The 21,575-nt window shown below is 39.0% G+C and overlaps 1 protein-coding gene across 1 annotated transcript; it reads left to right on the top strand.

The window, feature by feature from the left end:
* The first annotated feature begins 69 nt into the window (after positions 1-69).
* On the top strand, positions 70-21,569 carry NELFA (negative elongation factor complex member A). Its single transcript, XM_026846559.1, has 11 exons — positions 70-480; positions 7,901-8,072; positions 9,252-9,413; positions 10,325-10,414; positions 12,233-12,363; positions 12,542-12,611; positions 13,508-13,596; positions 15,885-15,996; positions 18,258-18,514; positions 19,601-19,700; positions 21,155-21,569. The coding sequence occupies exons 1-11, from the start codon at positions 229-231 to the stop codon at positions 21,337-21,339; spliced, it is 1,620 nt and encodes a 539-aa protein (XP_026702360.1). The 5' UTR covers positions 70-228; the 3' UTR covers positions 21,340-21,569.
* Positions 21,570-21,575: the final 6 nt, after the last annotated feature.

Here is a 21,575-nt window from a genome sequence, read left to right as displayed (position 1 = left end):
TTGCAATACGGAAGAAAAACTGTGGCGGGCGCCATTTTGCATCTGAACGAAGGAGGGGAAGAGCCTCCCTATTTTTCACCGCTTGGGCGCCGCCATTTTAGGTTACGGCAGAATCTCCGCCTATTCCTAGTGCAACCGCGTAGGGCGCCGCCATTTTGGCGTACGAACAAGTCGGCGACCCGCAGGGGTCCTCACCCCTCCCTTCCTCCCTTTAGGTGTCTTCATAAAATGCCCGTGGAGAATCCTCTCTTTTTTCGCCCCGCTCCCAAGATGGCGTCGATGCGGGAGAGCGACACTGGCCTGTGGCTGCATAACAAACTGGGCTCCACGGACGAGCTGTGGGCGCCGCCGAGCATTGCCTCGCTGCTCACGGCTTCGGTGATCGACAACATCCGCCTCTGTTTCCACGGCCTCTCCTCGGCCGTCAAGCTCAAGCTACTCCTGGGGATGCTGCACCTGCCCCGTCGGGCGGTGGATGAGGTGAGAGCTGGGTAGGAGCTTGCGCGGGAAGCTTAACCGAAGCGGGGAGCGTGTGTGTGAGGAGGAGAGGTCGGTCGGAGATGGCGTGAGGGGAGAAGGGAGGGCAGCGCCAGTACCACCTCCCCCCCTTCGCAGGAAGCCTGTGGCGAGGGCAGACCCCGGGCCGCGGCGCGGTGCCGCCTCAGGCGGCCTCTCGCTGCCCCTTCCCGCGCGGCGGGCGGTTGGAGCGGGCGGCTGCCCGCGGCAGGCGGAGCGGGGAAGCCGAGCAGCGGCAGCTCCTCAAGGGCAGGTGCCCGCCCGCACTCGGCGGCGGGGGGTGGCGTGTATGGGAAGGCTGGACCCCACAAACCTCCCCGCTTCTTCCTTGTAGTCTTTTTTGGGCAGGGAGGGGGAGGAAGGTGATCTCGGCTAGCAGAGCGGTCCGTTGAGGCCCAGCTCGGAGGACTCGGTCCTTGTTGTGAGGAAAAGCGCCCAGATTCCCTGTGATAGGAGTGGAGTGGAAGCTTTGCTGCTGCTCCTCCTCCTGCTCTTCGGGGAGTCTTTGGTTGACACTGATCTTTTGAAAGCAGTTGTGACGTGAAACCCATTTTATGTCTCCACATGGACTTGTAGGGCTGTGTTTTGATACAGTTTGGGTGCCTTTGGGGAGGAGGGATTTTCTGAGGCAGTGGTTCTAGGATTAGGACAGAGAGGCAGGATCGTTTAGGAACTGTCGTGTGTGTTAGGCTTCCGTCACTCTCCTGCCTTAATTAATACTGGCAGCTGTGTAGGTGTCCCAAGTCGAACATCTCAGCTTTAGGAAGGACAGCAGCAAGTGCTGAAACTTTGGGAATAGAAGTTCTGGGGTCTGCACTCAACAGTGTTTTTCCCCACCTTTCTACAGTCAGGTCATGCTTGAGGAAAATTCCAGGCCTATTTTTGCTTCTCTTTACCTTTCTGGGAACAGCTGGTTCTTTCCTTTACTGTTCTACCCCAGCTAATAAACTGGGTGGCTCGAGTCTGAGCTGGCTCTGCAAGCTTATTCACTTGGCCCTGGACCATACCTCATCTGTAGCTGGCTTATTCTTACCAGTAGGCAGCTACTGATGTTTGGGACAATAGTTGGAGAATAATTAGGAAACATTTAAGTTTCTTCAGCCAGGTTTGAGGAATTCCTTTCCTACTTCCACCATGTATGGTATTGGTTCCTTGTAACTATCATGGAGGTGGTGCGTAGTTAATCTTTGCTTTCTTCTGAAGAGTATCGTCAGCAGTGCTTGCACCAGTCTCTTTCTTGGCTAGGATGCAGCTGCTGCTTAGGCTTATTATACATATATACTAGGCAGGGTGTGGGGAAGCAATATGTAACTTCATTTATTGTGTGCTCAGCTTTTGTATACTTCTAAGCTGAAAATGCACAAGGATCGCATTTAAGCAGTAGTTTAGTGCATGTTGGTGTCTGTCTTGCCACATGCATCTGTATGATCGTTCACCGTGTTTCATGTAATTGGTGTTATTTTAAAAAATTAAAATAATTCTCGTTCAGCATGTTTTAATTTTTAAACTATTCATGTTTAGTGCCTGTCCTTTTGCACAGGAAATCTTCCTTGTGTGTGACAAATGCAGTTGTTTTGGACAAACAGATAACCAAGGCCTGAAAGGGCGATTGGGAGCTGTGAACTCTTGAGTATGCAGAATTCTTCTGAAGTAGTGTAAAAATCCAGGTAGCCTGGAAGAAATGAGTATTGCAATGTTTAGGAAAAGCTAACACAATAGTGGTGGTTTTAGGTTGAAAGGAGCTTGAAAAGCTTAGGGATCTTCATAAATAACACTCAAGCCAGCTCTTTGAGGGAGCAGAATTCAAGCTAGGTGAAATAATTTGTTGAAATGCTGCAAGAGTGTGCACTGGGCAGGTAAAAACTTTTTCAACAGATTCTGAGGAAGATGGTAGCCAGCACCTTTACTTGATCTGTGCTTTAGCCATGAGGTAAAGTGCGTGTAAAAAAAGGAGCAAGTCAGTTGCTGTGCCTTTTAGTGTATTGTTAAATTGATCAGTTGTGTTCCAAATATAAAGCTCTTGTTACTGCTGTAACAAAAAATATTGTGGGACTTTTCACTTCTTTGGCAGAGTTTGTGAATGCAATCATAAACTTAATCTTTCATTGTAAACGGCACAGTTCATAAAGATCTAGGGATCAAGCATATTTTCAGTCCTTTGCACAGTACCTGTAATGACTTAATTATTTCAGGGACATGTGATTAATTTTTCTTTAACTGAGAGGAAGGGCTTAAAATTGTTAAAAATTAAAAACTCCTAAGGCAGAAACCCTTAATGTTGATAGTAGGTCTGGTATTATCATTACAGACTTCCTTCTATAAATGGCAAAAATAGCTGGTGTAACCGAACAGAAAGGGATATTATCTTATCAGATGCTCTTAATTTGTGGTGAGTTTGCTAAAATAGGTTGTATTTGTGAAGATTTGTTACAGAACTTGCTGTCAAGATTTTTGATATTTTAACTGACATTGGGTATCTTGCATGATACCCAGAATACATATATATGTATGTTTGTGTTCAGTATATGTGCACTGTGCTGTGTACTTCTCTGCAGTATTCAGTGCTCAGTGTACTGTGGAGTGCTGAGCATGGTGTCGTTTTGCTAGCAGAAATACACCAGTACAGGATGCCTGTAGCTGCCTGGAAGTTAAATTTGTCATTTGGAAATCACTCCTGTATTTGAAAATGATTGAACTTAACTGTGAAAGTACTTCATTAGTCTCTTTGGAAAGTCTTATGTGTGTTATCCATGCCATGTGCTAGTCTGGATCAATCATGTGTGAGAGGCACTGAGCTGGCATTTGGAAACTTAATAGTATTGGAAAATATATTGCATCAGCTTTGCAAAGCTTTGGGAATCTTGATAGTGGATGCAGGATGGTTTGTTACATAATGTGTTAAATTATATTCCCCACTCTAGATAACAGTTTGGGTTCAGCTATTTTCAAAATCTTATTTTTTTCATGTTTTCTGTGTTATAGCATTTTCACTGAGGCACAGAATAGCATGGAAACCATTTGGGAGCAGGCATCTTAAGTAAAAAGTTATGTGGGAATCAACTAAAGTGGTGGTATTTGGTTTAGAGGTGTTTAATTAGCTGCTGGTCCTTTCTAAATCTCTGTGAAAGCTTAAGTCTAGACAAGTGACTCTTGAATGAGCTCTCTTGAAAACTCAGTCCTTAAGTGTTTTTTTTCTCAAATGTAATATCCTTCAATTTTCATAATGTTTTCATTCAACACTCCAAATATTGTATAGATATAAGTAACTTAATCCTCATAATAATCCTGTGGGATAGGTAATAAACCTAATTTTTTATCATGCTGTGAACCTCATTACTGCTTGTTTGTTCCTGCTGTCTAATAAGAATAATTGGCTCCCGTTTTCATTTTAAGTTAATTGTGTTTTGTAGGCAGCTATCAAAAATATCCTTTCCTGCTGTAATTCTCCAGGCAGAACTTGCTAACTCTTGAATCTCCCTGCCCCCCAGCTTTTCGTCTGCTAATTTTTTTTCTAGATAATCGCACTTAGTTGAAATGATGCCTAAAGCTCATTGTATTGCTGACCAGAGTTTCAATTGTGAATTTGGCAGAACAGTTACTTCTGTTTATTTTGTATATTATATTCTTGTTAACCTGATTCACAATGGCAAGTGCAAGTTTTCTTTTTGTGCTAATATTTAATTTGTTTGTTCGGGGTTAGACTGTGATGTTACAGCCAAGTCTGGAATGAGGACTGTGCTGCTGTGCTCTCTGAATTATCTTGAGAGGGAGATGCAGCCTATCCCGGCAGTGGTCTGCCTTTTTATTACAGCAGCTGCAAGAAAGCAGAAGTTAATACTGTTTCTTCTTGCTTACTTACACGGATCAGGACTCCCTCTATTCATGCAAGTGGGAGTAGTGGAGTACTAGCGCAAGGGAGTAAGAGGGCGCATGGCACTTGCCTTTCCATCTGAGTTCAGAACAGTCGGGCTGCTATGCATCCTTCTATCCTGCATTTAGTGTTCTTATTTTTTTCTGTGATGTAATATGGTATATTTTAATCTAACATTACTCTTGGCCACTTCTACTCTTTTTCATGATTAAAATACAAAACATGGTAGTGATATTTGATCCATCCTAGTTTTGTATCGTGTAAATATTAATACCGTACTTTCAATCCAGTGCTTAGCTTAATGAAAATGCTCTATAATAATACAGGTACCTATTAAATATCACCTTATCTGTGGCCCCCAAAAGATTAAAACTTGATTTGGTTTATTAGCCAACTGTTGATGCAATTGTCTGAAGGTATAGTCATATATATTTAGGCATAATATAAAGCAAATGAATGGGAATCTTTTGTGAGAAGTCATCTTGGAGCTATCACTTTGCGTGTTTCTAGTAAGATTTCCGTTTTTTACACCTTCCCACGATGCTGTTTGTGTATTCTTCCTGTACAGCCATCTCCCTTTGTCTCTGTTCCCAGACTTTTTCCATCCTGCCTGATCCTTTCTTTTTAGACTTTTCTAGTTGTACCCTATGCTTTTTTTTTTTTTTTTTTTTTTTTTTTTTTTTTTTGTGCCAGCAGGCTGAGAAAAATACTTTAGATCCTTAAGTTTTATATGAGAGAAATGCCAGAACATGTTGCATCAGATCTTGACATTCATGCTTAACAAGATGCTGGTTGGAGCTGATGGGACTCTTACTGACCCAGTGTTGCAATCTTCTGCAATTAAGAGTTGGGGATTATGGCTCTGCTCTGTAAAGTAACAGGAAAACTGTACATAGGATTCTATCTTATTTTGAGTTGCATTTCATGCATTCTCAAACCACAGTTGAAAAATTTTTTTCCGCCAAGAGTTCAAAAGTGAGCAGGGAGCATATATTTAAATTGCTATTTGAAGACAAACATGAGTCAAAACTCAAATCCAGGCTTGTTAAATGCAAACCCATATTCAGGCAAGGTCTCTGGTTAGCTCACAGTACACGTTAGCAATGCTTTGCTTCCCTGTGTGTGACAGTGACTCTTCTTTCATTGTGCTCTTTCTGCCATGGGGCATTGTGATAACGTTATTTGTGCAGTGCTAGGCAAACAAGTTGGTTGTGGGCTTCTTTCTTGAAGGAATCAGTCATGTGAAGTGGTGGGTTGTGACATAAGTAGCCTGGACTTCAGGTGCCCTGAGAGCAGCATGGGTGTAAAGTGCCCAGAAAAGAGCTCAGTAGCAGCATGCATAGTATAGACATGTAGCTCTGCAAATTTTTGGTACCAGTAGGAGTTCTGTGGAGCAGATATGAAGGGTAAATTGAGAGGATACAGGAGGCATCTTTGCTCCCAGCTATTGCCTAAGTTTGCTTTGATGGAGGCAATTACATTCTATGCATTTACCTGCATTAGTGGTATCCAGTTAAAAGCTTGTAAAAGCTGTAAATAAGCCATAGCTTTATCAGCTCTCATGGCATGTTTTAAATTTTCAGGTATTTTGCATAAATCAGTATTGTAATTCCTATAGGACAGGAGAATAAAAGACTTTGTTTTGATAGTATTCATGCTCATCCTCATCCATTGTAGTGGAAGTGACTTCTGAGCACTTTAGGGTTAGAATAGAGAGCTTGACAAATCTGTGTGGAGTCAAGGTGCGTTTATGTTTACTGAGAAAGAAATGAGCAATGGAGGACAAGAAAAGATAGAACCTTAGAAATTGATTCTCTCCATTGGTAAACGTTGCTTAAATTTGACAACACTTTAAACTGTGTGTGATCATGGTTGTATGGGCAGTCTAATCCAAAGCACATCAGTAGTGCTGCTGAAGTTGGTAACTGACTGTCATGGTGTCTCCTTTCTGCTCCACTCCTCATGGTTCTAGTGTTTGTGTGACTGTAGTCAGCTACACCAAGGGGCTGATTAGGCTTAAAGCTATAGAGAGAGATGTTAGGTTTTGGTCAGATGAACTGATCTGGTTCATTTCACAGGTAAATTTTGAGTGCTAAAACATGCAAGGGGTAAAGGACAAACTGCCCCTATAATGCACTCATAAACCTTTCTGTGGGTTCACCCACACAAACACTGTGTGGGTGAAAGGAATTGAGAAATGTCAGTGTTTGCCTCTGAGCTTTAAAAGGGCTTGGGGGGGAAAATGGAGAGCAGAAATTTAACTTATTTCTTAGAGTTGCATGGGTTCTGTTAAACTTTTTCATAAAAGGCTGGTTCTAAATAAAGGGGAAGAAATACAGTATAAAGGTGAAGATGAATCTCTTGCTTGCCTCCCTGTGTTCAGAAACATGTAGACAGTAAAACTAAGCTATATATGCCACAGTGGGTTGTAAAAAAAAAAAATCACAATTCGAGTATTTCTTTATACTTTGCTTGTAAATTCTTCAATGTTAATGCCATACAGATAGAGTATGTCCAAATATGTAATTTTACTCTTACGTTTTGTGGCTTGATAGATGCATAGTACATCTCAAACATCTTAGTTCTGTGAAGCTAATTTTTTAATGCTTACATGAAAGTTTACTTAGGGAAAAAAAGCGTGCAGTCTTTTGGGAGAAGGTTTAAGCTTACCTGTGAATGAAGTACACCAACTCTTTAAGAGATTCATTGTGTAACCCCAGACTGTAGTCGCCTCGATTTTTATTTCATTTCATAGTGCCAACAGACATGTTGATCGGTAATTAAAAAAAAAAAATACTGTGACAACAACGTTTTTATAATCTGATGCATTATTTTCCCTTTTTCAAGATAGGTGCTTAAAGAAAAATAACTTTTTTCTTACTATAGAAACTTTGGGTAGATGGAAAATCCTGTTACTTGCGGCATATTAGAGGGCTTGGTCTACTTCTGTAATATGTTTTGTCAAACAGTACAGTTTTGATTAGCATGAAACACATTATTTTGGCCTAAGCTTAAGTAAAATTTTGAGGACTTACTATGTTCATATAATCAGATATGGTTGGTCTGCTCAGTTATTCTGTAACCTAGAAAGGGACACGTCTTAATTTGGATGCCTGTTCTAAATAACTCGTCGTATTCTAGTTGCATATGCTTATCACTGAATATGAGTTGTGGGTATACTGGGAGTGTAAGTGTGGAATGTAAGGACACAGTAATGTATGAATCTGGCCTGTTGCTTTTAGTAAAAATGTTCAGTGCTAAACAAAGCTTCGAGCTGCCAAATGCTCAAAACAAACATGGGTTAGATTGACCGAAAGTGATATAAAAAAAATACTTTGGTTCATTCTTTATTTAGTTTTGGAGTTAATGTCTAACTGTGTTGAAGCAGTCTCCCTCTTCCCTCCCCAGTAGTAAAACTGTGCATGTTAGTGTCTTTTTAAGATAAAAAAATCCAACTATAACCTGTTTAAAACTGTTTCCAATTGGCTGATTTTCTTTTTCTTTTTTTGTTAGATGAAAGGGGCACTGACTGAAATTATCCAGCTCGCTACCTTGGATTCAGACCCCTGGGTCTTAATGGTAGCTGATATTTTAAAATCCTTTCCAGATACTGGCTCCCTTAACCTTGATCTTGAAGAACAGAATCCCAATGTTCAAGATATTTTAGGAGAGCTTAGAGAAAAAGGTAAGCCTTTTCTGTTGATGAAAATTACAGAAATGTAATGTCTTTTTTTTTTCTTCAGAAATAACCTGTCATTTCACAGACAGTCTTGCTATCTTAACAGTATTGGTATCAGGACAAGCAGTATGTCTTGCCTCCTAACTGCCACAGTTCGTGACCTGGCATGTTATTGGATTGAGACTGTGATATTTGAGGAATGGTAACTTCTTAAATTATCTTTTCACACATCATCAGAACTTGCATGTCAGGTTACCCAAAGCGTTTGTGAAGGGCAACACACAAGTTAATGTTGGATTCATTAGGATAGCAGATAGGCTGTGTGTGATGGGTAATAACTAACTTACTGCAGCTTGATAAGTTGAGGTTTTTCATATATTGCTTTGTCTTGTATGTTTTGGTAGCAAAGGCGGCAGTAAGGCTCTGTTTCTGTAGTACTTGTGTGGGCAGCCTGGTGTGTGTGGAAGCACCACCACTCTGCTGGGCAAGTGGAGTGCATCTCTGCTGGAAGGCCTCCTCTAGGCAACAAACGACAGGGGCTGTGGGGGAGACTGGTCACAAGAAGTCGTGCTGCTGCTGTGTGACTAGCTACAGATTGCCTAGCAGCTGAAAATACTGGCTCAGGCACTTGTACAGTTGCTGCTTCAAACAGTGTAGTAAATGGTGATGCAAAGCTACTGCTACTTCAGTGGGTTTGATTTAGCACACTGCCTAGAAAAAGCCCTGCAGCATCAACGGGCAGACATGGTCTCTTGGAGTTAGGATTGCAGCAGACCAAAAATCAAATTACTTGGAGGTGGAAGCATTTTATTTTCTTACTATAAACAAATGGTCTGTTCACACTTCTTGTTTGGACTTTTGTTTAGTAGTTTCCTTTCTATGCGTAATTTTTAAGGAATCTGAGAATTCAGTCATTTTTATCTTTCACTCTGACAATAATAGCATATTTAAGATTCCTATAATTTGACTAGGTATAATTAACTTGGAAGCTCTTATGAAGCTAATGTAAAAAACAAACATCCTAATGACTGGTTATATACTATGTAATCATTAGAACTAAATTACTCCTGGTGTTTAAGTAATCTAAACTTTAAAAACACCTGTACAGTCTAATGGTGAAATGTTTTGTAATTAACTATGGAAGAGGTGCTGATACCATGTGCACTGTGTTAACTCTTTATGCAGTAAGTGAATGTGAAACTTCAGCTATGTTGCCGTTGGAATGCCAATATTTAAACAAAAATGCCTTGACAACACTAGCTGGGCCACTAACACCCCCAGTGAAACATTTCCAGCTGAAAAGGAAACCTAAAAGTGCCACGCTCAGAGCTGAACTCTTGCAGAAGTGTAAGTAGTTTCACACCTAGTTGATAAGATTGAGTAAATGGTGAAGGGAATATTTTATATTATAAATAAATATTTATTTATATAAAAATTATATTACTTATTCTCCAGTATGGGGATATACATTAAATTTTTCTGTTATAAGAGCTTTGCTGGCTGTTATTATTTGATAGACCAATATGTGTGGAAGAGCAGGTGCAAGTCATTCTGGCCATGAATATATTAAAATGCTAATCTTGATTTAAATGCTCTTCAGATTTCGAGGCATACAAAAAGCTGTGGCTTTTTAAAGCATAGATATATTCTCTCATGGGTATATTTAACAGTCAATTTTGAAGACTTGTGAGGGACAGTTTTAGTTAAAGCTCCTGAAACAAAACTGAAATGAGAACCTAGTTTTATTTTGCCATATGTTTTTGCAAGAGGGAGCAAGAGCTGCTAATTAATGCTTTCTTTTGCTCAGTATGGCTATCTATATAGGATGTAAAAACCAAGAGGGTTTTTGCTAACAAAAGGCAACATGTATATAGTTTACTGTACCTGCTGTTCTGTTGCAGCAGCTTGCTGCTTTCTTGTGTGTGACTTGAGTAATTGGTCTTGTTAAATACTGGATTTGTAACTTTTTATGATGTTACAGAGCTTTAATTATTTCAATCTCTACTGAGTAAATTGTCTACTCTGATAATTTATTTTAGCTTAGACCACCTTGTTGGTTGCATAATCATACTGATTTTGCATTTTTTTCAAATACCATGTTTACCTCACATAAACCTGGGTTTTAATTAAAATATAAATCTTCCTTTGTTGCTATTCCCATCTTTTTACTATTAGTTAGTAATGCTTTATATAAGAAGCAATGTATTGTATTTTTTCAGCACCAATTCTTTAATAACTAAAGCCCTTTTTCTTTGTAGCAACAGAAACTGCACAACAGCTCAAGAAGACTGCAGGAGTGCCTTTCCATGCCAAAGGCAGGGGACTGGTCAAAAAGATAGATACAACAAGTATGGCTGACTTTCATCACTTCCCAGAAAGGAAATCTGATAAAATAGCCTTGATGAAGAATAAAATTACTGTCAAGTTTTCACAAAAACTTAATTACTTTTGAAGCAAAGGATTTTTCCATTTCTGCCTCCCTCTGTCCTGATATTTAAATGTTTCTGACATGTCTTGTCAGAAAGAACAAGAGTGTGGGGTTTTTCTTAAATGGCAAACATATCTGCCATGCTTCTAAAATGTAACAGCTAGATCATGCCTATAGACTTTGGTAAGATTTTAATTTACATCACTCCAGGAATAACTCCTGACTAAGCCATGGTGCTCCAAAAGGGAGCGGAGTGGATCACAGTAATCTACTGTGATCTTTGCAATACTATGAAGTAGACTGAAAATATCTTGTGTTTGTGTAATTCTGCATGGAGAAATAAGAAAGGACAGTGTGCTTTCTGCAGCCAAAGCTTGCAGTGGCTTCTATTTAATGGACATGACAAAGATGATATCATTCCTCAACTTTGCATTAATAGATTTCAACTGTTGCTGAAGCTCCTGAACTGCTTGAATTTTTCAAATAAGTTTTTGACTAGGAGCAAGAGGAGGGTTCAAAATTAGTTGCATACTTTAAATCACTGCACAGGTATAACTTTTTTCTGACCACCAGTATGATGCTGAGCTGTAAAACTTGAGTGATTTCTTGGTGTGGTGGCTAGAAGCTGTGAAGTACTTTGTCTATGTTATTTAAGATGTAGTTTTGAACACCAAAGTTTGACTGTGTGTTCATGCGGTAAATGCAAAAAGGGTTGTTTTAATTTGAACTAAAAATTGTCCCAGTATTGAAATTGACCATTAATTCTTCTAATTCTTTTTAGTTGTTGAACTAATAAACCTATTTTTTTTAGACTTGGCCTTTAGAGCCAGGTGGTCTCTAGAAATGAGTTATGGGACCAGTTTACTCTGCTGAAACTTACACCGGTCAGAGTATTGTCCTATGGTGAAAAGGTTTTCACGGTGTATCTAACCTCAAACTAAAATTCTGTGTTTATCATCAAATTGTAGGGTATGATGAGATTGTGAGCAGGCTCAAAGACTTAATGGATATATATATATATATATATATATATATGTATCCCAAATTTTCTATCAGTTGGTGAAAGGATACTGTTTTCAGGCTTACATTAAGCATGAGTTATAAGGGTAACAGTATAAAGTTTTGGGAAAACAGCTTTTTGTAGGTGTAGCAGTTTCTGCTGGGTATTGAGACAGCAGGTTTTCTGTTTGCAATGTGGACCCAAATTGGGTTGTCATTCTTGTGCAAACAGCAGCTCCAGAATTTGACCCCTGTGTGAAACCTTTCCAGTAGATTGCAAGCCCTTAGCCCTGGAGAAGCATGGCTAAGGATCTTCAATTAAATACATTTTTACCAAGTAACTAGCTCTTAAAGTTCAAAGAGTGACTTTGGCAATAATTGGATTCAGAACATTCATGCCCAATACCTTTTTATGTGTTCAAAGTTTATTTAAGTAAGGAGAACATCAATGTATGCAGGAAAAGTATATTTTAATAGCAGTGCACCTGTTTGATTACTTCATGTAGAACGGGGTTGTAAGCATTAGCCTAGAGTTTGGCTCTTGCCCCTTGTTTGAAGGGTAAAACCTAATCTGACCTTTGAGAGACTTGTGGTATATTATAGATACTTCCACACTACAAACATTTGATGGGAAGGGTCTGTGTGTTAAGAAGGAGAGAAGCCAAAGAACTCTTTATTGTTGTTTTTCATGACTAATTAAACCTGTTACAATTGTTGCCTTTTTTTGATCTTCCCTAAGCACCACTCAAAGGAATACCAAAACAAGCTCCATTCCGGAGTACTTCAGCACCTAGTGTATTTAGTCCTTCTGGAAACAGAACTCCCATTCCTCCTTCAAGAACACCTTTGCGCAAAGAAAGAGGAGTAAAGGTAGGTGCACTCTTTCTTAGTCTTTCCTGTACAGTTCTCCTCCTTGATCTACAGTGAATTTCTGATGCTGTTTTGAATCAAGTTTCAATATATTAAAAAAAGGTAAAATACCATATTTAGAGATAAATTGCATAAATTTAACAATAGTTACTAAGTTTTCTATTGTCTTTCTTTTTAGCTTCTAGATATTTCTGAGCTGGATATGGTAGGTGCTGGCCGTGAAGCAAAGAGAAGAAGAAAGACATTAGGTTGGTATAACATGCTACTTATGAAGGCTGTTAATATACCTGCAAATAGGACACAGATTTGTAGTACCATTTGTTCTTCGTTTGTTGAAACTTATATTCAGCTAAACTTTAAAAAAGGGGAGGAAAAAACCCCCACAACCAAACAAACAAAAAAATTCTTTAAAGGAGGTATTTTTTTTTTCTCCAGCCAACCTCCCCCCCCCGCCCCCCCAGCTCGTAATCATATTGCCATGTGCCAGCTTGACTCAGTTGCATGAAAGGGTTGAACTACTTAGTTATTCTTTGGGCAGCACATAAGTCCGTGAGTGGCTTCAGTACTAGAATTGTTCTGAGATATTTTGGTATGTTTATTTCTACTAGCTGTGTGGCCAAGTAAATTAATTGAAAGTAACATTGAAAAAAGTACAGTGCTGCAAAATTCTGGCTGAGAGGTCTTAACAAGTGAATAATATCTGTTATACTGCTTTTAAGTGACAGAGAATGCTCTACTTAACCATATCAGGAAGATAGGTGTATTTGGGCAGCATATTTGTCCCAAAACAACCTTTTTGTATTTGTCACCAAAAATGCGAGTACCATCTCAGAACAAAATCATAATTGCAGTTAAATTTTTGCTTGGGTTTTGATGCTTTCTAACATCTTAAAGTTAGCCAGTTCTGCCTAATTACACAGATAATGTATCTTGATGGATATACATTGTGCTTCTGTTCATAATTGGGTTGATTATAAAATTGTGTATGAAGATTACTATATCTACCAACCTTTTAGCATATACCTCTTTAAGCATATTTCAGCAGACTTTGAAAAACTCATTTTTATGTTTTTGTTTAAAAAAAGTATTATAATTCAGTATTTCAGAAAACTTCCTTGAACTGATTTCTGTTTTTATGCAATAGATACAGAAGTTGTAGAAAAGCAAGCCAAAGAAGAAACAGTAGTAGAAAATGCTACCCCAGACTATGCTGCTGGCCTTGTGTCTACACAGGTAAAACTAAACAAAACCAAAACAAACAGAAACCAGAAAAAAGGATGAGTAAGGCATGGTGCATGTTGTTCTAAAATGCTTAAACACTGTAATAATATTTTGCTAACTTCTTGAAACATGCCTCTTAATGTAAAAATCTTTATATAATTATTTCAAAATTCCATTGTACTTTCACCAAACTAGATGATAAATTCAAAGCAGGATGAAGGTAAAGTTTGTGATTGTTTTCATAGTGCTATTTTAAGTTTGTGATGGGGCATGACATTTTTGTAACCAAGGATTGTAGTCTTCTGTCAGAGATGAAGGGAGTAGGAGGACCCTTAGGACTGTGGAGAGAGAGAATCCTTTTCAGGAGTTCCTGCAGGTTTCACTCAGTGCCTGTGCATCCTTTGTGACCCTAGTGGAACAGTGTCCACAGAAGCCTGAGGAGCACTTGTCATTGGCCTGTGCCCAGGAGAGATGGCTGAATATAAGCAGCCAAGTAAGAAAGAAGTCTTTGCAGCTCATCTCTCTTCTGGCTTGAGAAAAGAACTTACTCATATCCTCCTGTGGATGTTTTCTCCATTTTTATCTTGTAATCTTTGAGAATTGGTGCTTAATCCACAAAGCAGCTTTTTCTGAGGTCTCCAAACCTGTCTGTAACTAGGCTTAGCCAGTCCCATTACTACAGAAAGGGGAGGACAAACTGAAATTGATTTCTGTCCAAATTACCTACAGTTTATAAATTTCTGCTTCTTAAAACCCATAAAGCTCAGAGGTGGCCACTCCTCTTAACAGTCTTTTCTTTTTCCTAATCCAAACATTGTTTAGGATCTACTAAAAAAGCTAACCTGTTGCTAGAGTAGTTCAATCGAAGGGTAAGAGGTGGGGGGAGGAGTTCTGTGTAGCGGTTGTTTATTATTCTTTCAGATATGGTGCATTGGAAAAACTGTGATGCAGCTTTATGCTTTCTCAGTCATGACCTAACTTTTACAAGAATGTTAGGTCCTCCCCCTGTTTTGAGTTAGAAACTGTCTGTTCTATTCCAGCAAGCATTGGCCTGGAATTAATTTGTACAACCACGTTCTTTAGATAATAATAAATAACGTGAGGTGGCTGCACCCAGTGTTTGGAAGCATCTTGGGATGATAAAAAATCCATCTTAAATCTTAAGGGTCTTCTCGTTCCAAATTTAAAGTGGTCGTGATTACCTCTGCCTCTTTAAATCCATGCAATGCTTGCCTTTGGAGAGCTCTCTATTTAAAAATAAAGACCTGTGGTTTGGTTGGTGAGCCAGGTGTTTCTTCCTCTAGACCCTAATGGTAAGCACATGCAGCATTGGTCTCATGGTTATAGGGGTAGCAATCAATAGTACACATGCCAAAACCAACATATAGGCAGATACTGGTGGGCCTGCGTCAGGAGTGAAGTTCATAGCATTCTGCAGAAAGACAGGCAAAGAGTGTCTTTTTGGCAAGCTCTACATTTTACAGAATATCCATCTTCTGTCTAGTAAGGCTACCTTAAATGATTTGTCTGCTAGACTTTCTCCCCCAAAACTTCATTCTGCTGTCAACCCCTTATGTTTGTAAGGCAGGATTAGACTGAAGTGAGGATCTTCATAGATACCGTGCTGTTGTCTTTGTGCTGTGTGTGCGGTATAATTTATAGTTAAGTACAAAATGTGGTATTTTCTTTGGCTTGATCCTAGATGACATCCATCATGTTGGTGTTTGCATGTTTCAGTGGAAAGAGGGTTTTACCTGTGCTTTTACTGCTGCCTTCTGCTTGCTTATTTCCCAGAGGCCTTTGCATTCCCTTCCTCTGGGTGATATTTTAGTAGGCCTTTTGCTCATGGATGGACACAGATTTTTGCTTGCTAGTAGTGAAGAGTAACTCAAGCAGAAGATCACATTTCTATAGTGTAATTCTTCAGAGAATACCATCTGCACAAATTTCATCATCTGGTCTCCACACTACCAGCTGAGGAATGGGACAAAAGAACGGCAGCTTGACTCTCTTTGCAGAAGTGCAGTCTCCACAGTAGTATTTTTTCCTGGCTCAGACTGTGCCTTTGGAAGCAACTTCGATCTGAATTAAGGAAATTAACAGCTGCTTTTTCTCTCCTAGGCTAATTCTGATGTCTGAAGTTAGGGTTGAAATGGCAAACTTGCCCTAACAGACGAGTCCATAATTAACTTCCCAAAAGGAATATCATAGCAGAACTAATGTTGAAATTGTGTTTAAATGCAGAAACAGTGCATGAACACATGGAGTATGGTTGTAACACTTTCTTTTCTGTTTTACAGAAACTTGGTTCATTGAACAATGAGCCTGCACTACCTTCTACAAGTTACTTACCTGCTACCCCCAGTGTGGTGCCGTCCTCCTCATATATCCCAAGCTCTGAAACACAGCCAGGTAAAGGACACTCGGTGCTTTTGGGGCCTAATATCTCCAACTCTATACAGTTTTACTGTCCTGCTCTTCTCTAACTTACAAACCTACTATCCTTCAACTCTGTTGAAACCTAACCTCAGCAGCATAAAAATCCATTGCAGGAACCCAGCCTTTGGGTTTGGGGTAACCAGACATGTCATTTAACCTAAATAAAGAGAATTCTTGTTGAAGTCTTAAAATGACTGCTAATTAAGTCAAGCAAGCAAAGCAATTTGCTTTGGTTTTTTCTTACTGTCTAATAGAAAATCTAGCACTTTTTAAATCCCTGAAGAGATGCCAGTAATACACAAGCATAGAGTATATGCTCCATATTTGCATCCATATGCATGTATGTACAAAACAGTTGCTTTCTAGAGGTAGGTACATATTAGCTTTCACACAGGCTGGCATCAAGCCATCCATTTTCCTTTTACTTTTTTTATAACAGACTGATAGATAATAGCTGGGCTCCCGCATGTTTTGAAAAGTGATAAATTATTTTCAATTCTAGAAAATTGCCTACAGTAAAAAATAGTGTTTGTACAAATCCTTTATTTCTACACCTTTTATTTTAACACACTCAGTTTTACTTTTCTTTCCCTGCTGTATGTAAAGTCTTAAGGAATGCACCAGTTTGCACTAACAGATGTGTATGACTGGGATTCATTACCAGACCTTATAGTTAACAGAACCATTTCTTTTTAAGGCATTATTCTTCCTCTTGCTTGTTGTGATTTGGTACTGTAATGTTTGTCTTTGTGAGCTGTGGCATGTTGGTCACTATAGAAAAATGCATATGCAAAACCTGATCAGTTGGCCCTGAAATAGTTCAGAATCTCTGTAGGTCCATGAAAATCTTTCTCTGGCAGAAAATTGGCATCTCCAGAAGGAACACAGCCAAGAGCACACCAGTGTTGTCAGCAGCTAGTATTATTTTTCAAGAGCCTTGGCATTGTATTCAACAGCAGGAAGAGCCTAGTTTCAAATTCTCTGTTGTCTTTGTTCTCTTTTTTTTCTAACTTATTTCTTCCTTTTGGAGGATGGGATATATAGCGCTTCTTATAGACAAGGAATATAAAACTATTTCCTTGATATAAGATGCACACGGAAGATCCACAGATTTGGTCTCATATACTCTGAGGTTGCATAATTAATACATGTTACTTTATGCGTCAGTTATTCTGACATGAGAGGAAGCCGATAATAAAACTTAAAAGATTTGTACAAAATTAAGTGCTTACTAATTGTTACAAATGTTTGTCCTCAAGTGTTCCCTGTCCCGTTCCACATATTACTAGATAATAGCCGTATTGTTAACCAGTGCTGTGTCTGTGCCTAGATGAAGAGTGGTAGGCATCTCGTTCTTTAAAATCCAATTTGAAAGGCATTAGTGTAGCTCTGGTCTGTATCTGCCTTTTAGTCTGCTGTGAACACAACATGAATAGGTTAGCATAAACCTCATGAGATTTGTGAAAGGTGCTTAAGCAGCTGTGCCTGTGTCTAAGAGCTGCAAAGGACCATAACTGGCTGCAGTTACGTTCTGGGTAATTACTATTTGCTGTACAGATAGTAGCTTATGAAATCACAGTAAGTTGATTGTATAAATCACCTCCACCTGCAGCCAGGTTTGGAATAGTAACTCCCTCAAGTGCAGGTAAATGGATCAACTTTGAGAAACAGCACTGTGAAGTTTTAACCATCTTAGCAGTTAGTCTTCACAAATCATTCATTATTTAAACAATACATTTAATTCTGTCATCTGTTAGAGTATTTGTGTATTTTCAGTGTTTGTTACTGGCAGAGACTTAATTGCCATTTCCTTTGGAAGCTGTTGCTACATTAGGTAAAATCTGATTAAATGTTTTTATGGTTTTGGCTTCTACGTAACAGTATGGCAATAATCCTGGTAGGGTCAGAGTACAGTTGTTATAGGAATATAAGCTAAAAAGTAAATAAAGCCATTTCAATATAATAAATCTGATATCCATTAAACAAAATTTGATGCTAAATACAGTATAATCAATATTGGACAGCTAGTCACTCAGTTGCCTAATTATTGCTAAAGTTAATTGAGTAGAAAGAGCATTAGCTCTACAATTTTCCATATAGATATTAGATGGCATGTTGAATTGTGGTGCTAAAATGGAATAATTAGAATTTTTAGTTTCTTTAAAGGCTGTTGTTGATGCCAGTCCCTGTTTGTGGATTATAATGTTTTTAATTAACCTGATTGTTTTTTGCAGCTGGCTCTGCACGAGAGGCCTTGCAGACTAACAGACAGACTGAAGAGCCTGCTGCTCCAAATGCTACTACAACTCTTCCTGCGCAATTCAAACAAAGAACACCCATGTACAATAGTAACTCTAATCCGCCTGCAGCTACACCTACCTCACCCCTAACACCTACCACACCTCCTGCCATTTCCCCTGCAGCACAAGCACCACAAGTGGCCCCCCAAACTCAGCAACAGCCACCGCCGAAAAAAAGCCTCTCTCTTACAGTAAGTAAAACCAAGTTCTTTTTGACTGCTGCTTTGGATGTTGATTGGAAAATGCAAATTTTTATTATTGCTCTCATTTAGTATGTTGACAGTTTCTGGCCTTTGGATCATGGAGTGGTTAAAGTTGCTTTTTTATAACCAGAGATAATGAAAATGTTTTGTGGCTTTGTTACCACTGCTGTCTTAACATTAATCACAACGCTTTTAGTTGTGTGGTGTCAAGGTCACGGTAAGGTATGTTTATTTACTGCTATTTGTTACATAGAACAATGCTGTATTACTCATTACAAAGAATTTTGGAAGAAAGGTATATTTCCAGCAGAGCTGTTGCCTAGCCGATTGCATATATTATATAAATGCTAAAAAGCATCCTGTCACTGCCATGGTAGGAGAATAGATATCAATAGGTTATTTTAAGATGAAGGCCTTTATTTCTTGATCCCCTTAGTCCCTCATTGTGCAGCTCTTCAAGCCTGAGAGTGAGGAGGAATCTAAACAACAATTATAATTTTTTGTCCTGAAACTTCTTATTGCTGGTATGTTAGTATTTATTATATGCATGCACATAATAAATTAATTTCAAAGCAGGTAACTAATTGAAGATGCAACTGATTTGAAGACTTTGATAAGCACATCTGTAAGCCTGGCTTGCAAGATGTGAACTTTAAGAAGCTGGGTGACTTTCTTTTCAGTACCTCTATTTGTTATTAGAGAAAAACACCAATTCCTCTGTAATTATTGCAGGCCTGGATTTGTTGGACTATAGAGGAAGTATTGGGTTTTTTCCTTTTTTTCCCTGATGTCATAAAGATCACAAAATCGATAATGTAAACATTAAGTCTTAGCACATGTTTCCATAACTATTTGAAGGTGGGTTTTTTCCAGTTTCAGAATTCAGTTGTCATTGCTGTGTTAGGTATAAGCATTAAAGAGGGAAAGCCTTGAATTTAAGGCTTTTTTTAAAAAAAACCTTTTTGTAGGTCTACAAACTTCCTGTACTCTTTTACTCTTGTCTGTGTGTATTAATATGGTATCTGTTGGCAGTGTTTTCTCCACTGGAATTCATACTTCTTGTATCTGTTGCAGAGGGAGCAAATGTATGCTGCACAGGAAATGTTCAAGACTGCAAACAAAGTTACAAGGCCAGAAAAGGCTCTTATACTTGGATTCATGGCAGGATCCAGAGGCATGTATTGAGGCTAACTTAGCTTTCTTTTGAATACCTAAATCTGAAATACAGCGTAGCATTTCTAAATGTACATATGTGGGTGCAAGACTCCTTGTTTTAGCTTTGCTCTATGAGTACTGGACTCTGCTTTACTTTGGACTGTATGTAGTTTTATGGATGGTAGTTCTGACTACCTGGAAATGGGTCTTTAGGATCTTCTATTTCCAGTAAGTCAAACAGTGTGTCAGAGCAGTTGCTAAACACTATACTATAAACATAACTGGACACATGTTAAGTTCTTTTGTGGCGAGTTACAAGTTGGGCCTCCTTGCCCAAGAGCCTCTTTGCTGATTCCTTAACATTAGAAATGTAGCAACTGTTGTCTTGGAGACTTTAGGTAACCACAGGTGCTGTGAATCCCAGGGAGATAAGCTGTCTCATAGCTAGATCCTGCCATATATTGGCCTTGGTAGACTAAGGCTGTTTTACCCAGAAGACTAACAGATGTAAGATGAGAAGGGGCTTAAGAGTCCTTAAGTGAACTCTACACTAGCTCTGGTTTCTTATTTGGTATTTGAGGGCTCTTACCACTGGAGTGCTGGAGCCTAAATGTGGCTCATGCATTTTGATTAATGCAGTACATTGTTGAAAATGATCAGGGTAGAGTTACTGTGATGGTCCTTGGGTTTAAGAAAGTTTTGTGTATCTTGCATTAATGATGGTACTCTTAGTACTAGGTGCTACTTCAGATTGCAGTAGAAGGGTGTACTTCAATATCTGTTGGACCATTTTTGTAATGCAAGGTAAAATACTATTTTGGAAGTGTGCACATGTGTGTGTTGTGTATATTCACATATACATATATAGAGAAGTGTATAACAATATGAGTTCCTTCAGTAATAATGTCAGCATCTTCTGAAGGCTGGGTAAATAATTGCCAACTAACATATTCTTGAGTTTCTTGAGTGCCAATTCCAGTACCTTGAAATGTAACATATAATACTTCTACTGGCATGGAACTGAGTCTTGACTGAATGATTTTAGTGAAGCTGTTTGGGCTTCCAGAACAGCTGAAAATTGTTGAGGCTTTTAGCTACAAAATGTGTCTCAAATAAAGCAACTCTGGTAGTTTGAGTTTACAAACTCACATTTAAATACAAGCTTCTCTTATGACTCTTGAGGCAGACAGAAATGACAGTGGCCTGCTTTACTCCCCCTTTTGTTGTTGCTTCAGTTACTTTAGCCTTAGGGTTCATCTTTTGGCATCTGATTTTTTTATCTTTAAAACTCTGTCTGTGATGTGTGGAGGGAGGATGAACTTTGTGTATTAGGGACATTACTTGCTTGGTTTGGGGTGGGTTTGTTGGATTTTGTTTTTTTTCAGCATAAGATAGGAAGCCCCGTCAAGTGCTCTTTACCTTTTCTCATATAATGTTGAAATATATAATTTGTTCCTGTTCTTGTGTTCACAGAGAATCCTTGCCAAGAGCAAGGTGACATCATCCAAATTAAACTTAGTGAGCATACAGAAGATTTACCAAAGGCAGATGGCACTGGCAGCACCACTATGTTGGTTGATACGGTCTTTGAAATGAACTACGCTACTGGTGAATGGACCAGATTCAAGAAGTACAAACCTATAACTAATGTTTCCTAAGAGATGCAGCAACAGCAGACTGGACCAAATCAAGCTTAGAGTCAACCAGCTCATAGAGTATGTCAACTGTACAAAATGGCATTTGTGTGTACATTTATTACCCTCCAGAGCAGAAGTTGTGGCTCTTCAATCTAACTGGGCTCAATGAACACAAAAGAAGATGGTGTCAAACTCACTTTTTTTTTTTATTTTTATTTTTAAATCTTGGGAGAGGGAAAGGTGTTGGGAGGGGGGGG

The sequence above is a fragment of the Athene cunicularia genome, assembly GCF_003259725.1.
Source record: "Athene cunicularia isolate RWA chromosome 4 unlocalized genomic scaffold, athCun1 chr4_part1, whole genome shotgun sequence".
NCBI lineage: Eukaryota > Metazoa > Chordata > Aves > Strigiformes > Strigidae > Athene > Athene cunicularia.
This window is presented reverse-complemented; position numbering and strand designations above follow the sequence as displayed.

What these genes read in the sequence shown, in the direction of transcription:
- NELFA (XM_026846559.1), top strand. Translation starts at nt 229, where the DNA reads ATGCCCGTGGAGAATCCTCTCTTTTTTCGCCCCGCTCCCAAGATGGCG. An exon ending in CAAAAAGATAGATACAACAA is followed by an intron (nt 10,415 to 12,232) that starts GTATGGCTGACT and finishes ATCTTCCCTAAG; the next exon opens with CACCACTCAAAGGAATACCA. An exon ending in AAGCTCTGAAACACAGCCAG is followed by an intron (nt 15,997 to 18,257) that starts GTAAAGGACACT and finishes TGTTTTTTGCAG; the next exon opens with CTGGCTCTGCACGAGAGGCC.